Source organism: Astatotilapia calliptera, chromosome 17 (assembly GCF_900246225.1).
Source record: "Astatotilapia calliptera chromosome 17, fAstCal1.2, whole genome shotgun sequence".
NCBI lineage: Eukaryota > Metazoa > Chordata > Actinopteri > Cichliformes > Cichlidae > Astatotilapia > Astatotilapia calliptera.
The window spans coordinates 28,269,038-28,285,345 of record NC_039318.1 but is presented as its reverse complement, the minus strand read 5'-3'; the positions used below and the strand labels follow the sequence as shown (position 1 = coordinate 28,285,345).

The following is a 16,308-nucleotide window of genomic DNA, read 5'->3' as shown; positions in this document are numbered from 1 at the left end:
TTGTATGCATCAGGGGTAAGCAGGAAAGAGAGAACTGCATGTGTGTTTAGGTCTGAGAGAGTTCTAACAGGACTTACATGTTGTGCAGAACACACCAGCCACAGTGGGGATCTCCGGATCCAAGACATTCGCTGCAGGTTGTGTACTGACCACACGCCTCCACTGGGATCCTCGACAGCTGCAATGAGATACAAATATCATTAACATACAGCAGAAAGCTGTGTGGCTGCATGAATAATGCGAGGATGAGCAGAAATACCAAAAGGAGAACATTACCACAAGACACAGAGAGGGCCTGAAACTAGTGAAAGTGATATATAATATTCTGAAACAAAACAGAAACATTGTGTTCAGGTTTTGGCAGAGAGACATAATGATACATTTTCAAGACATCAAATAAGAAAGTGCAGTGAGCAGGAATCTTTGGATAATGGTGTCATAGACAGCTTCTTCAGATCAGCAATACTGCTGTTGCAATTAGCAGTATCTGTCTGCTGTATGGTCGAGGTAAGTGTAGGTGCAGAGGTGACGGTGATAGTAACGCCTTTTACTGAAAACATAATATATAATATATTGTTACAGAGTTATTGTTTCCATCTAGGATGACTCAGATCAACACAAAATGATCATTAAAACAATTATGCTAGTTGTAAATTGTCTCTATTAAACACAATTACATCATGAAGATGTGGAAGATTCAATTAAAGCCTTCCTTTTATCTTGATTTACGCAACAGCCCGAAAAACAAATCCATCTAAAGCACTAGTTTTACCCACTATACTGTATAGACACATAAATTCTTTTAGTTTCATGACCGATTTCTATTAAAATGTTATTTTTCGACAGCTCCCCCGTTGCTCCAATCGACCTCGTTCCATATGGGAAACTTGGCCACTTGGGACAGCCGTCCATCCATTATGATGTATAGCCTTGCCAATTCAAAGTGGCATTGACTGGCACTGATTGGCATGGGCCATGAGTGACCGAGCACAAGGGGCAAAGCTGAGGTAGATCTCGGGCTGTCCCCCTCCTCTTGTCTCCATGGTAACTGCATGGTGCAATAATAGGTGTTGCTGGCACTTTTGATAAATGAGCCGTCATTGGTAGATGACCGCTGTCACTCAGGCTGCTCTGTGATGACAGCCAAGAAAGAGAGACAACATCGTCGGTGTTGGACCGATGTGGGTAAAAAGGGTGCACGTGTGCCTGCATACTTCTGGAATTACTAAAAAACAGTGGAAAAAAATTGTTAGAAGAAAGGTACAAATAGTTTGTTTTTGCTTTTAACATCCAAGTTGAGTTTCTTCAACTTTTTCTCACATGAAACTTTAAAAAATTGTTTCTTTTATTTTAAAACCCACTTAACATAAAGGAACTAGAAGGCTACACTATCATTGTGTGTCACCCAGCGATAGTATACATCCGTGGTATGATTTAAACCACTGGACCTAGTTTCAAGAAAGTCTCAAAATTTGGCAGTCACTTTGGTGACACCCCCAAGCAATTATTGTACTATTTAAATGAAAAGGGAGACAGTTAAAACAGATGCAATGTCCAATGAGATATAAAAATGCATGCTGTCATATCTGTTATATTCATTAACCGACTCCTCAAACTAAACCACAAATGTCATGCTAATTCATGCTATGAATATGATTAGACAAGAAAAATAATATTCTATCCTACATGTTTGCTATTTTTAACAAGTACAGGTATGGCTGCCATCACACAATTGAATCTATGGGCTGCATGTGTCATGTGCAACACGACTGACTCATATGGTGCCCTGTTCAGCTTTTAATTGGCTCTTCAGGGGCAGGGCCAGGACACCTTTACCATTACAGGATTCTCCAGTGCATATTTATTAAGGATTCTTTGAGTGATTCACTGAAGATGTATCATGGAGAGGACAAAAGTAAGTCTTACATCAAAATACTCAATAGACTTATTATACCTTTGCTGAATACTCAAACCCATTATCCTGGATACCTGAGAGACATTACATTTATAGCAAAAAGAATTACAAAAATATAGATAGAGAAGTTTGAGTAAGAGGTCAGCTCAAGCGCAACTTGCTAAAGAAAACATGGATTTAATGCCCTGTTCGCAAATACTAATGCAGTCATGGTGAGTACTGATGTAATTTAGGTCTTAAATCAACCACCTACAATATGAACTGAGGATCAAACTGTTTTGCATACTGCTCTCTCTCTGTGTACCTCTGGATATATGAGATGTAATTATACATGTCGTTGCAGCACATTTTACTGACTAAATTCCATATTTGAGGGTATGAAAAGGACCATAATTAAACCATGCAATGTAGGGCATGACAGAATGTAACAAGAGATCAGAAATGCCTGTGCCTAGTGGTATCTCTAAAGCACAGCCTGCCACTGACGGCGGTTCTCTCTGTTGGACTATCACACAGCACATCTCTGCCTGACAGCCTCTCTCAAATAATAATAATAAAAAAAAAACCCACACAAGTCAAGTCAGTTTTGCTCACGCTGATGGTGGAAGTCATATTTCAAGACATATGCACACTGATGCACAAGAACCACAGACATCCACATACAGTACTACTGGAGTCATGCAGTGACACATGACGGAGAAACTCTAAAAAACATACTAGTGCATTGTTCCTTCTCTTTCTCGCGACATTTATGCATCTTTGCAAGTACTATAAATAGCGTACTTGCTTGCAAACACACACACACACACACACACACACACACACACACACACACACACACACACACACACACACACACACACACACACACACACACACACACACACACACACATTCTAAAACAGATTCACACACAGCTGAATAAATTCAGAGGGGGCGTATTTCCTTGTCAAAGTCAAGAGGAATCCAGCTTGCTATTACAGATTAGAGACAAAGCACTTCTGTGTGCTAAGCTTGTGTCTGCTCTGGGGGAAAAAAAATAGCTAGTATTTTTTGCCCTCCCTACTGTGTAGAGGCGTATTTGCATTAGGTAGATAAAGAGAATGAGTTTGAGATGGAATCGGGGAGATAGTGGAGAAATGGTGTGTGCACATGATCAAACTCAACACTGATCGTCATTGCACGGTGCATCTTGCGAGATAGATTTCCTGCTTTCCTGTCACTCTCCACCGGGCCTGCACCTCCTCCTGCAATCCAGCACTGCCTCGCCCCACTGCCAGCTAAAATAAGCTCTAAGTCACTAAAGAGAAAGGCCATTGTGATAGCCTATAGTGGGATTTCAGCTCCAAAAAGCCTTATCGTAAGAGTATATGAAAGCACGATTTCTCTTTGCCGGTGCATGTGCGTATTTATGTCATCTACGTGGCCGTGACACGCCATCAAGTGGTTTGTCACCTTGTGATCTGCCATAGAAACTAAGCACCCAGACAGAACTGTAGCAAAAGATGCCACTGTATCTTTACAATTTAACACTTCATCAGTGGCAGATATGCTGATACACACATCGCCCACAACTATACATCTACACAAAAAAAACCTCACATGGAATTAAACTTCGATTATAATGGAATGAACCTCCTGATGCCTATCAACGCCTCAGATGCCTGCATCTGGGGAGATGGTTTTATTGAACAGATAAAACATACACACAAACAAAGGCAAACACACACCACCATTCAGAGCATGGCAAAAATGATGGGTGCCGATGTGGCTCCTCTGTTCCAGAGCACACATCCTGATATCATTCATTCTCCCTCTGTTTCTATCTGTCTGTCTCTGTCACTCAGATGCTCTGAGGTGTGTAAGATCATACATTCATCATCTCTCCAGAGCTTCGCTCCTCTATCGGACACACACACACACTTTAGCGAGCAATACTTTTGTCTCCTCTTTTATCAAAAAATTGAGGGATTTGGTGGCTAAACGACCCAATGCACCCCTTGTCCCTCTCATCTCGATATCACATTCATTTCATGCTATCTTCTTCGTGGGCTTTGCCAGTGAGACGACCATTACGGCTCGCAGTCTCTCCACTATGACCGTGCTATCATATCAGCAGGGATAAATACAAAGGATGGGGTGCATGGCATTTATAATTCCCTCCGTGTTTCAGGTGAGTAAATGACAGCCATTACACCCTGCACTCTCCCTCCTTTCACAATAGGGAGAGATGGAGGCTGCTGAACATAATCGTGCTTTTTAAAAAAGGCAGAGATCACAGAAGTACTTGATACCCTAATGTGTGGGGAGGAAGATGAAGACGCACTTGATCATTTACTGTGGCGGCACAATGGCATCAAATTATATATACAGTTTATATGTGTAAGATGGGTATCAAGGGAATTGGGGTGTCAGGGTGGGGGCCTTTGCATCTTCAAATTTTTACTTTAAAACCTTAATCATTCCACTAAGGAAAGACTGTCTTTGTTTTTCTTTGCTCCCTCTTTTACTCTGACTCCCCTTCTTCTTACACAATGCCAGGGGCATCCAAGTCAACCTGCAATGGGGAAAGTGATCATTTATTAAATCGGCAGAGACTTTTATTATCAACTAATTCTTCAGCCTAATCTCTATTCCTCTCTTTATCCCACTCTTTTCCTGCCCGCTCCACTTGTAATTAAACAGGGATTCCACCTGCAGCTAAACTAAACCACTCCAAATGAACAGAGAGAGGGAAATTAAAGTGATAGCCCAATCCTGCTTCACAGCCTGTAGGGCACACTGAACTTCTCTTATCTTTTCTCTTCTTCCTCCCGGCTAGCTTCGTCTTTTTCTCCTTCCCTGGTGTGAGTTTGTTCATTAGTTCAGCACAGTGTTGGCAATCCTTTTGGCTGGGAAGTGAAATTAACAAGAAATAATGTGCTAAATGTAAGTAATGTGGTGCTTTTTGGTTATTTTCAAACCAACACATTGCAGTGCATTTGAGAACGATGTATTGCTTCTTACAGCAGAAGAAAGCAAAGCAGTGCCAGTGTGCATGCCACCATCTGTATTGTTTTAAAGTTTACAACTCAAGCTTTTTCAACTCCCCTCAAATACACCCACACCCACCCAGGGTAAAGCTACTGATCATTTATTCCAAGTGGTCAAGCAGCATTTTGTTTCTTGTTTACTTCGCCTTATAAATCCTGAATGTTCTTGTCTTCTAACGCAGAATGTGAGTTGATGCTTCATTTGCTTCAGTGTGACTTCCTTTTTTTGTCTTTCTGTATCGCACCTCCAGCTGGATGAAGGTGCGTTAAAGTCAAATGAAGTTAAAGTCAAATGAAGCGAGGGACACGTCAACGATCCACTGCCTCGTCACAGCCGACATCCCACTCAATCCGTCAGCCACCAAACAATGGTATTATATCACAAACTCAGCTAACAGAGCGGGCCAGTGGCTGCAGGTTCAATATTGGTTTCATTTGACGTTCCAGAGGTTAAATGACAAAGCCATCTATTGCACTGTCAGGATTGTCAGCTTAAGACAAATGACTCTGTTACAATCAATCATTTTTATTTATCCTATCACTCCAAAGACAGTGAGCCCTCCGTTCAAAGAGAGGAAAAAAGCAGGTGAACAAGCTTGAAACAGTTTAGTTTATGCTTACTTAAATTTGGAACCAAGGTTTAAGGGCAAAAAGCAAAATCATATCAGCCACCTCATCCGAGGAAGGTCCCGGGTTCGTATCAAGGCTAGGGCCTTTCTCCTTGTGTCTACTTGGGTTCTCTCCAGGTATTCTGCTTCCTCCCACAGGCCAAAAATATGCATGTTAAGTTAATTAGCAATTCTAAATTTACAGTGAGCATGAATGCTTGTCTGTCTCTCTATTAGCCATGCACCAGATTGGCAAACTGTCCAGGGTGTACCCTGCCTCTCGCCTTATGACAGCTTCAACACCCCCACAAGCCCAAATTGGATAAGGCGAAAAAAGATGGATGCTAATGTTGTCCTATTACTGTACATAGTTACTGCAAGAACCAAGACATGTTGGTCAGTAAACACAAAAAAAGTACTTGCACAGAGTCTAAATCTGCACAGAATGCGTCATTGGGCCCTTGGATAAAATAAGGCCTGTATCATGAAGAAGGAGTGCACTGTTTGGACTATTTCCAGTAGCCAAGACGCTCAGAGATGATGGTGACTCACTTGAATGACAATTTTTAAAAAAAATCGAATTTCTGTCTTCTTTTATTTAGTGATGTCCTTGCAGAAATTAGTTGAACAAGACTGTGAAAACAGACTGAGAAACATACTGCAACAGGGAAAAAGTTAACAAGTGAGACAACGGGAGAAAGAAGAACGGGGTAACATTAAAAATGGGACTTTGTATCAGGGAAGAGTTCGCTTCAACCTTGTCTGCCCCACTTTATTGACATTTTTCAGAAGCTTGTCAGGCAGCAGTGATCGCGACATATCAGCTCTCTTCACTTGCCTTGTTAGACCACAATGTGCCTGTAGCTAAACTGGGACACAACATAATATGCACATCTAAACACCCTCGTAACTTCCATCTGCACACTAGAGAGGTGAGAGAAGCCAAATTCCAAGAGATGTGGTAGAAAGTTTCCTGCTGACAAAAATTAAAGGACGCTTGTACTAAACGTCTTGGATGAGATGCAAAGGCGCAATACTTCTACAAATTGGCTTGTCGGATTTCCCTTGGGGGGGATGGGGGTAAAAAAAAAAAATCCATTTGACTTTGAACGATCTCACCCACTATGGTACACATTTTCAATAATTCACACTTACAGATCTACATTTGCTACGGTGAACATAAATAATTTAGCACAATGAGCGTGGAAGTCACAGTACTTTCCAGCAACGGTTTATATGCTGAATGAGAAGCTTTAGTATAGGTGGGGAAAAGAAATACCCAAGCACGAGGGCAATTTAGGAACATGGCAGAAAACAATCTAACCACTGGCTCACAGCTCAGTGGCTGGCAGGATAAGTTAATGCATTTGCTGTGTTTGCTGTAGGGTAATGGTATAGCTATGGGAACACTAAAAGATGAATTGAAAGAAAAAGACACAGCAAACAACCTCTGGAACAGCTCTCGAATGCCCTCAAACACATGTCAAGGCTTGGCACAGTCAGCTGCTGACTAATGTGCTTTGCCATTAAAATCATATTAATAGAAATTACATTCTCCTGATTGGATCCAAGTTGTTTTTACTCCAACTGACATAAAACCCTACTTAGAGCAGTGGTTCTCAGCATTTTTTCTGGCATGAACCACTTCAAAAGCTGAAAAAGATTCCCGCACCACACGCCACAATTTTTCAGTCATTAAAAAAAGATCCGACTTAGCTTCAGCTTTGCCTTCTTTATTTTCCTATTCAAAACACATTCGTTTGATTTAATTTAATTTTTCCCGAGTCAAACAAAGATCACAGTTTCAGGGCCACAGACTTAGCCGTAGTGTTTGTGGACATGTACCATATTCTTGTTATAATTCAAAGTTATGATTCTGTGCATTTCACCAAAGCCATTAATGGAAAGCTTGCAAGATTAATGCAACGAGATCCCTCTCTTTGATTGGATGACCTTTATTTATTAAATATGGAAAAGAAAGAATGTATGCGTTAAAATAAGCTTTTTATATCAGAACTAGTCACAATTCATCACTTCAGAGGGGCAACGAATATATTTATAGCTTTTACTAAAAATGTTGCTGTGTGGTGTGCACTTCAACTCCCTTTCACTAATGGTGAAATGATCCCGGAGATCCAGTGACACCTCCTCATTCATTCTACCCAGGTGTAGTTGACAGATGAACCAGTGTTAACAGAATAGCAACATAATAACGGACTACGCTACCAGCTCATGTTAACAGTGGGATTGACCTGCCCTTGTCACTCAAACTGCAACCTTAGCATCCATAATGACACCCAGTTCTATAATCTAACTGTCCCCTTTATACCAGAACACCTATTTAGCCCACTAATAGGATGACTTGTGCATGCACTTGTGCATGCACGTGTGCACATGTGTGCGTATGTGTGAGTGAAAAGAAGATCCAATTAAAGGACAGCCAATCACTGAATTAATGTGGGGAAGGCAGGGATGACAGATTACTTTACTAGTATGGAATTGGGGTGGGGGGGGGGGGGGGGGGGGGGGGAATGGGGTGGGGGGGAGATTGGGGGATGGTGCTTGGTTTAAATGACAATGGGGAGTCAGATACAGTTAGAAATGGGATACAGATGGAACGGAAGGGGGGACAAGAGAAAACACAAAAGACTGAGCCCTCATGTACTTTCATTTGAGAAAATATCAGGGGCAACAAGAGGCAAATTCTGTAACCCTGAAATAAAACAAGACTAACAAACATCACACAGTCACAAGATGGAGCAAAGAGGCAGGAAAAGGCAGCAAAATGAATAAATAAAACACGCAAGGACACGAAAGAAATATAATGTCGACATCATTTTGAGAACACACAATACAGCGTGAGAATGTGTGTTTGTCTAAGTGTTTGGCCAGCTTCCTTCTCTAATGAGTGTATAATTTGACACAGACAAGCAGGGTATAGTGTGACTCTCAGCACGATAGTCAAACCCTGAAGGCTGATTTATACTTCTCTGCCAAGATGTTCCAGTAGTTCTGCCCCATTGTAACTTATTTATAATTGATTACAGTTAATTGCCAACTGATTTAGGCAAGACAAAAAGACTATAAATACAGCGTGACACACTTAAAAAGTAATCATTACTTTAAATGCACTTTTAAATTAAACTGTAATTCTGCACAGAGACTTTATAGCTACTGTTAATTTTCTGCTGTCATCCTTGGCTGGGTTTTTCTTTTTCTTTGCAATGAGAGTGACAATATTCACCTTTACACTGAAGATGGCTCTGCTAGTTAAATAGCAGATACCAATACACACGTTCTGTCAAGGATAAAGAAAAAAAACACTGGGCTGCAGAATCATTATAAGGCCCAACTATTCATGTTTGCTTTCTTTCATTCCCGGTGTGATTTCAGAGTGATGATTGCTGGGGGAACAAAGAGTGGATCTCTCTAGCATTAATAGACAGACGAAGCTTCCAGAGCCTTTTCCCATCTTTGTATAAGTTGTCTTCATTGTAAATTGTGTGAAAGAGAAATATGAGCAACAAAGTAGTTCAGCTTTATTCAGGTCAACTTTACTTCCAGCAGAATCTCAAACCTCAAAGCCTCTGCTTGAATCCATTTCTACTGTATCTTCTTCTAGGAGAGGTCTAGTCCCTCATAATGATACGCTTAATGTTACGATTATGTGACTTGTGTGTTATCAGAATCAGAATGGGTTTTATTGCCAAATGTTGAGTGGGTTTACAACATTAGGAAATTGCTGCGGTGCTTCAGTGCAAACATACTGTTATAAATTACTCTTAAATAGACATGAAAAATAAAAATAAGAATAAGAATTAAAAGTGCTAAGTAGATAGATAGATATATACATGATATATACATGAGTGCAGGTGGTGATCAGTGCCAAACATGGAATGATGCAGTGAACACAGCGTAGGGTCATGTGTTAGTGGTGGGAACAGTCATACGGTTATTGTTCATGTGTTCAACAGCAGAGGGGAAGAAACTGTTCTTATGGCGAGAGGTTCTGGTGCAAATGGACCGGAGCCTCCTGCCTGAGGGGAGCAGGTCAAACAGACTGTGTCCAGGGTGAGAAGGGTCAGCTGAGATCCGAGCTGCACGCCCCAGTGTCCTGGAGGTGTACAGGTCCTGCAGAGATGGGAGTCTGCAGCCAACCACCTTCTCAGCAAAGCGCACAACACGCTTATGTTATCTCCTTTACAGTGATGACATCTCAACCAAACCGAGCAACTATATAAGATGTGCTAGATAATCCTCTCCACTTCCAACAACCCAAATGAGAGAAAGGTTTAAACATTGGGGTTTGATCCTGCCAGTTCTGGAGACTCAATCCCAAAACAGAGCAACCAATTATTGCAGCATGTCATGCCCAAATACCATACTAACACACTTTGTATTTTGTGTGCCAAATGTAATACAATAAGAATCATTCTTATTAACTTCTTCTTTACTTTTGACAAAAGAAGTGAGCTTTAAATTAATTTTTAATGCTCTTTCTCTGCGTCTTCTCCTCCAGTATAAGTATTTGACCTTCACTGTTCGGTGCCGAGTTCACACAGCAGCCAGAATCCAGAGGTATCCCCCCTCTTGGTCGGGCATCGCCAATAAGAAGGGGAGTAATTCAAGGCTATGCACAGTATGGGTCCAGCTACATCGACCAGCTTTGTTCTGGCCTCCTGTTGTGGGCACCCTTGGTCTTCTCCTTCTATCCCTTTTTGTATTTCTCCTTCTTTTCAAATATCATACTCTCCGTCTTTGAGTATCTGTGTCCCAGGCCCCAGAAACAGCAGGTGGCCTGTTGCTATTGACCAACTCGAGCTGTTTTAATAGCGTTTGACACTCCTGGGAATTGGCAAATGTGTATGTGTACGCTGGATGTTATTTTAAACTGCCCCAGTGATCCAGCAAATAGCGTGGTAGCCAGCACTGCGGTGTGCTAGGGTGACCACAACATGCCCTTTGAACTTGGCACTAACTGTTAAGGCTGACAGCCAAGAAATTTAAGGCAATCTGCGAATAAAAATCAGGCGCCAATTCTTTTACGTTGAAGCAGCAGATCTGCATTAAGGCCAAAAGCAAAGTAATGTCATGTATGTTAATGGCAAATCTTATGCGTGTAATTTATTTGTTGATTAAATGTGTGATAAATAAAAACAAACATGTATTATGTCAGATTATATCTTTGTTTGAGTTTGTAGACGACTTATGAAAAGCTGTTTTGGCCTGAAGCAATGGCGTGACAGGAAACAGTTCAACTAGACATTGCAGGAAAATCTTCAAGAACTAACTTGCTGAGAAAAAAAAAAGACATGCTGTGCAAAACTATAATTTCAAAATACTGTTGCGACATGTTCTCGACATTTCACATGCAAGAATTTAGGTTCATCTCCTTCACTAATTGAAGGCACTTGGAAACAGCGCTGATTCACAGAAAAATCAGGACAGTGATGGCAAAGTTGCATATTTTAGCTGTCTAATCGACATTGAGAATTACAAATAGCTAGTTTATACTGCTTACTTAGGACACACTGAGGTATTACATTGAAATAGAACATCAATAATGGACTTAAAATAGCGCAAACCTATGAAGGTGTTGCTCAAACATAAAGCAAATAAATGAAACAAAGTTACTCTTAGTTGTATGTCTCATCCTTTTCTATAAACACTTCAGGACTAAAGAAGAATGTGTGTTTGTGCACTGGATTTATCTGTGTATTTATCTGCATATTCCATGTGGGGTGTTCATTAACTGCTTTCTCTATTTGTATGTATGGTAATTCCCAAATGTTCCTCCCAAACAGTTATTGTAGGTTAGCGCCGCAACTGGGCTAATAGACTAATTATTACCAAGGCCTTATGCAGACACACACACGCAAACACAGACATAAAGCACACACGCACAACGACTACAGGACAAAAAATACTCCACTCCATGCTTCTTTTTTTCAATATAAGCTAATTGGCATGCAAATTAAAAAAATACTAAATTTGTAACACGATGTTGTGCAATAAAAGCGAGACATAAAGAAATCTAACGAGGGTTAGTGAGGGTAAAAAAAATGGAAGTCAAATATTTTTAATAATTCATTTGTTAATCTGTACTATTTTTTATAAAGCCAATTACATGGACTACAATCTAAGAGAAAGGGAAATAAAACACAAATTCTCACACTGCTGGTTAACAGATTTGCACAAAAGAGTAGTAATTGGATGCCGTGACAAATAACATCCTAAATGTCCTTATTTTGCTCACTTGTGTTCCTTTGCTTTCCCGCTCGCTCTACAGATGGGCTGACGAGGAGAGGCAATGAGAGCACCATCTGAAAGGGCACCTTCAACTCATTGATATTTTAAAAGGTTATCACGATAATCTGGCCACTTAAAATGTGCACACATTTACACACGCATTCACACACACACACACACACATACACACAAACAAATTGCAATGCACTACATTAGTAAATAGTGACACTTCCACGGTGCCAGAGAGGTCTATAATCCTCTGGAAGCTACAAACAATGTGCAGGGGTAACAACTGATGCCAACAAAACAGCAGTGGCCTTCTGTGATTGTGGGTGGCAGGAGATAAAGCGGCGAGAGAGCGAGCGTGAGAGAGGGAATGATATGCACATTATCCGTACTTCAGAGCTCCTGCAAAATTATTTCTAACAGTCGCATTAATAATGAACAGCAAACAGAGACAGCGATTCACTGGTGGCTTGATTTGGCCTTTATGATTTAATTGCTAACAGTGCCTCGTGGAAAGTGTTGCAGCGGTTAAATGTAACTAAATAAATGCTGCAATTAGATGCAGTTCTGAGGTGCTGATGCGCTACATCGGCAAAAGCACTGAGTCACCTGCAGATTGCCCTTACAGGAGCTGCTTGGCCATGGAAACCCATGATGTGAAGCTCCCAGCTCATAACTTTTGTGGTGATGTTAACACCAGATGAGGTGTGGAACTCTGCGCCTCAGCATTCTGTAATCCTGCTCCCATAACGTTATGTCGTCTGTCAATTCGAATTGCTGTGGGTCCAAAAATATATCCACTTTCCAAAAAACTGACTTGTTACAATTGTGGGATCCTATTACAGGAGCACAAATTCTCCCCAAATGACCCATTCTTCATGATTTTAAAGGCAGAATGCATTGCTGGGTGCGTGATTTTATTCACCTGTGGCAATGGGACTAAAATTAAAGCTGAGTTCAAAGACTAAGAGGTGTGGCCCATTACCTTTATTGTTGGTGCATTGTTAGGCCAAAGTTTAAAAAAAAAGTATGATCTTGTTGAGATATATAAGGAGCTTTTTACTATTCTATATAATATTTCTCTTCTGCATTGTCCCGTTTCTTTCCTCTCACCCCAACAGTTGGGGTGAGAGCCCTGAGCCTGGTTCTCCCAGAAGTTCCTTCGTTTTAAAAGGGAGTTTTTCCATCCCACATCCCAAGTGTTTGCTCATTGTGGCTCAACTGATTGTTGGCAATTTTAATGTATTATTGTAGGGTCTTTACCTTCAAATATGAATCATTGTGCAATGAGGTGACTGGTGTTCTTGATTTAGCACTATATAATTAAAATGGAATTTGAAATGAATCTACAGTATCTGTAAGTATCCATCAGTATGTCAACAGATTTTTCAGTTATTTTAATGCTGTATTGATAATTAAGCTACTATTGGTAGCTTCAGTTAAGCAAAATGTGTGCTTATTTCTTTGACTGTAAATGAATTTGTCGTTTTATGATTGTGACCTTGCTTTGGTCATCATGCTTTTGTACATGTAAATTACGATACAAGTCCATGCCTGTGTTTTGTGGTGAATATAAAGAGAACGTGAACATCTAACATAGTCAGCCAGTCAGGGAGGTGTCCATTTACGTGACTTTTCGTGGTGCTATTTTGGCAAGGTTTTGCCTCTGATAGGTGTTCGCCGACTCTGTGTCTGTGTCCATTACATAGAGTGCTGCTATTTCACTCCACATTCCATGTCATCAAAGGTACCAAGAGAGATGTGTGAATCTGCCTGCTCAGACATACACACACCAGCACACACCAAAGTGGACTAAGACCACTCTTCTCTCTCGCCATAATTCAACACATTTATTCACTCCAGCTCTACCCTCACAGCCTGTTTCTATAAAAAGACATGGTCACAACATCCAATGGTCCATCTAATCCTCTTCCCTCCTCTAGTCAGGCTGTAATGAAATCCTCTATTGCCATACCAAAGGTTATTCTACCCTGTGACATAAGAAAATGATAAATGCCAGTGGTTATGATACTGAGTCAGCAGGGAGGAGTTTTGATGTATGTGTTTGTTTGTGTGTCTGACCTGGGTCTCAGACATGACATAGAGGTAGTGATGGTCAGAAGAGAAGGCCATGTCTCTGAGGATGGGTCCATTCTCCACAGCCTGCACAGTCTCATACTGAAGGGCACGGGAGGAGCCATCTACACGAATCTAAAAACGAGAAGAGAAGCACATTAAAAGATTAACATACTGCATTTATTATACATTTTCAATCACTCTTTCACAACCATTGCGCTCATGGGTACTGCAATCATGACATTAAAACTTCACATGAATCAACTGCTAAGTCCAATTACATAAATGTGTAACTGAGTAAATGGCTAAAGACATAACATCGAAATAAAGAACAGCTGAGGTGCAAATAAGAAACACAGGAGAGAAAACGGTTGCCTTCCAGGAAGGACTTGGCAGTGGAACAAAGGTGGTATCTAGGACAACAAAGCGTGCAAATACAAATGAAGGAATCGTTTAAAAGGTAATTTTGGATGTTTTTATTAGCTAAACTGCCCAGGATATACTGACTTGGGATTTTTGCCTTGCATCAAGGCTGTCGGTGCTGTTGCTGAGAAGGACATCTTTCTCTATCACAGTTTAAGCCATTCAAAAGTGATTATGGTAATAAGGCATCTGGGCAAGAGGTGTGGTCTATGGGCCCCTAGGTGAGTTTATTCAGCAGAAAGTGCATGGAATTGAGCCCACGCACACTTGCTGATGTGATGGAAGTGGTCTGGGTTGTGCCAGAACATCTGCTTACATTGTGTTTCTCTCTCTCTCTCTCTCTTACTCTTACACACACACACACACACACACACACACACACACACACACACACACACACACACACACACACACACACACAATCAGATTGATTGTGTGTGCTGCAAATGATCCTTTCCAAATCTTGTCCTCTGGCTCCATTTTTCCAGTAACACAAAGTCCTGACTCTACCTAACTAAGCAACTTTCAGCACCCAATAGAATAGACAAACACACACAGACACACACGCACAGCCCTTTCTGGGTTTTTTTGACAGGTGTGAACTAAGTCTTGTTAAAGTTGTGATGACTCTTGGTAGTTCTTTGTGCTCTTCAGCACTTACGGGTTCACAGGTAACAGGCATAAACAGGAGATAATTGGATAGGAAGCAGATGGTCGACTAGACAGATGAGTCATTTTTTGATTAATTATAATAACCCTAGGACATCATACTCTGTGTTCTGTCTGAATATCATAACCTGATACACCTCAAGTTAAAGTCTCTTTCAGGTCAAGTAGCCTGACTGAACCGTTCAATAAAAGGTGGTTATCTTTGTTAAAGGCTGGATAAAAAGGACTAGTGGGCATTTACGTTTTTTAAACTTCATCTTAAGATGGATTTTGAGGAAATTACTCTAAGTTTTTCTCTCTCTCATGCCTTTGAATTTCCATCACTAAACTTTTAAGGTAATGTTAAGAAACTCAATCAGGATGTTCTTTATAGTAAGTGACAATGTTAGTTGGTTCTACTTTTCCTTTACTCTCTACATAACAAAAACCAAAGAATCTGCAGCTCTTTATAGTTCAAAGCAACTTTCTTTTTGTCTTTGCTTTGACAGTCAACTATTGTAGAGCAAAGAAAGAAACCTACTATAAGTATACTGGCTGCAGCTTAAGTGCTGCCCTGTCCTGCTGTTTCTACTGATATCCCATTTCACAACATCGCATTTCTTTAAACAGACACCTTGTTTAACCCCGACTTCACCCCACTCTCCCTCCTTTTTTGTTTCTCATTCATTCTCCTTCCTCTCTCTTTTTTTTCAGCCTCCTGCTTGGCTCGTGTAGTGACCTCGATCTCAAAGAACCTTGAGTTCTTTTTTTCCACTGGGAGCCATTGTATGCAGGGTCAGTTGCAAAGAAAGGAACAGAAGGCAAATAGGAGAGAAAGAAAGAAGAGAAGGAGGCAAGAAGAAAGAAACTTTCTTGTAAGCCAGAGCTCAATTCAGCAGGTGGGGTTATCTAATCTGCCCAATTGGGGATGTTAATTTTAGGTGCTAAGCATATACGCACAGCATTCATCATTTGTGCATGTGCATGCATGGAAACATGTATCAGTTTACCTCAACAGCATGTGATAAAGGTCTCAAGTCATTTGCTGTGTAGAGTTAAAGGGCTGACAGTCTATAGCGGTCACTGGATGTAGAGTTTTATTGTGTTGGGAGAGATCCACAGTCACCAAGGAGCGAAGAGGCTTCAAGGGGAAGTTCCTGTATATTATCCCTCAATCTGACCACCAACAAAACAAACGAGCCACCAGGGAGCATGGAGCACGTCTGCAAGAATGCAACGCTAGCTGGTTTAGTCACACTGGGACCAGAGGGGAACGCACAAGGGAGAAAGACTGATTTAAATCAAGGACCAGTGGTCTTGTTTGTACAATAATTGGCACATACAGAGGGGT

General features: G+C 40.9%; 1 protein-coding gene across 5 annotated transcripts in view; it reads right to left on the bottom strand.

Moving 5' to 3' along the window:
* plxna4 (plexin A4) overlaps positions 1 to 16,308 on the bottom strand; it is a 241,294-nt gene that overhangs the window by 92,444 nt on the left and 132,542 nt on the right. For all 5 annotated transcript variants that reach the window (XM_026146289.1, XM_026146294.1, XM_026146292.1 and 2 more), the window contains exons 4-5: positions 13,893 to 14,021; positions 78 to 178 (exon numbers count right to left, since the gene is read on the bottom strand). In XM_026146289.1, the coding sequence (XP_026002074.1) occupies positions 78 to 178; positions 13,893 to 14,021 (230 nt within the window). The remainder of the gene's footprint in view (positions 1 to 77; positions 179 to 13,892; positions 14,022 to 16,308) is intronic.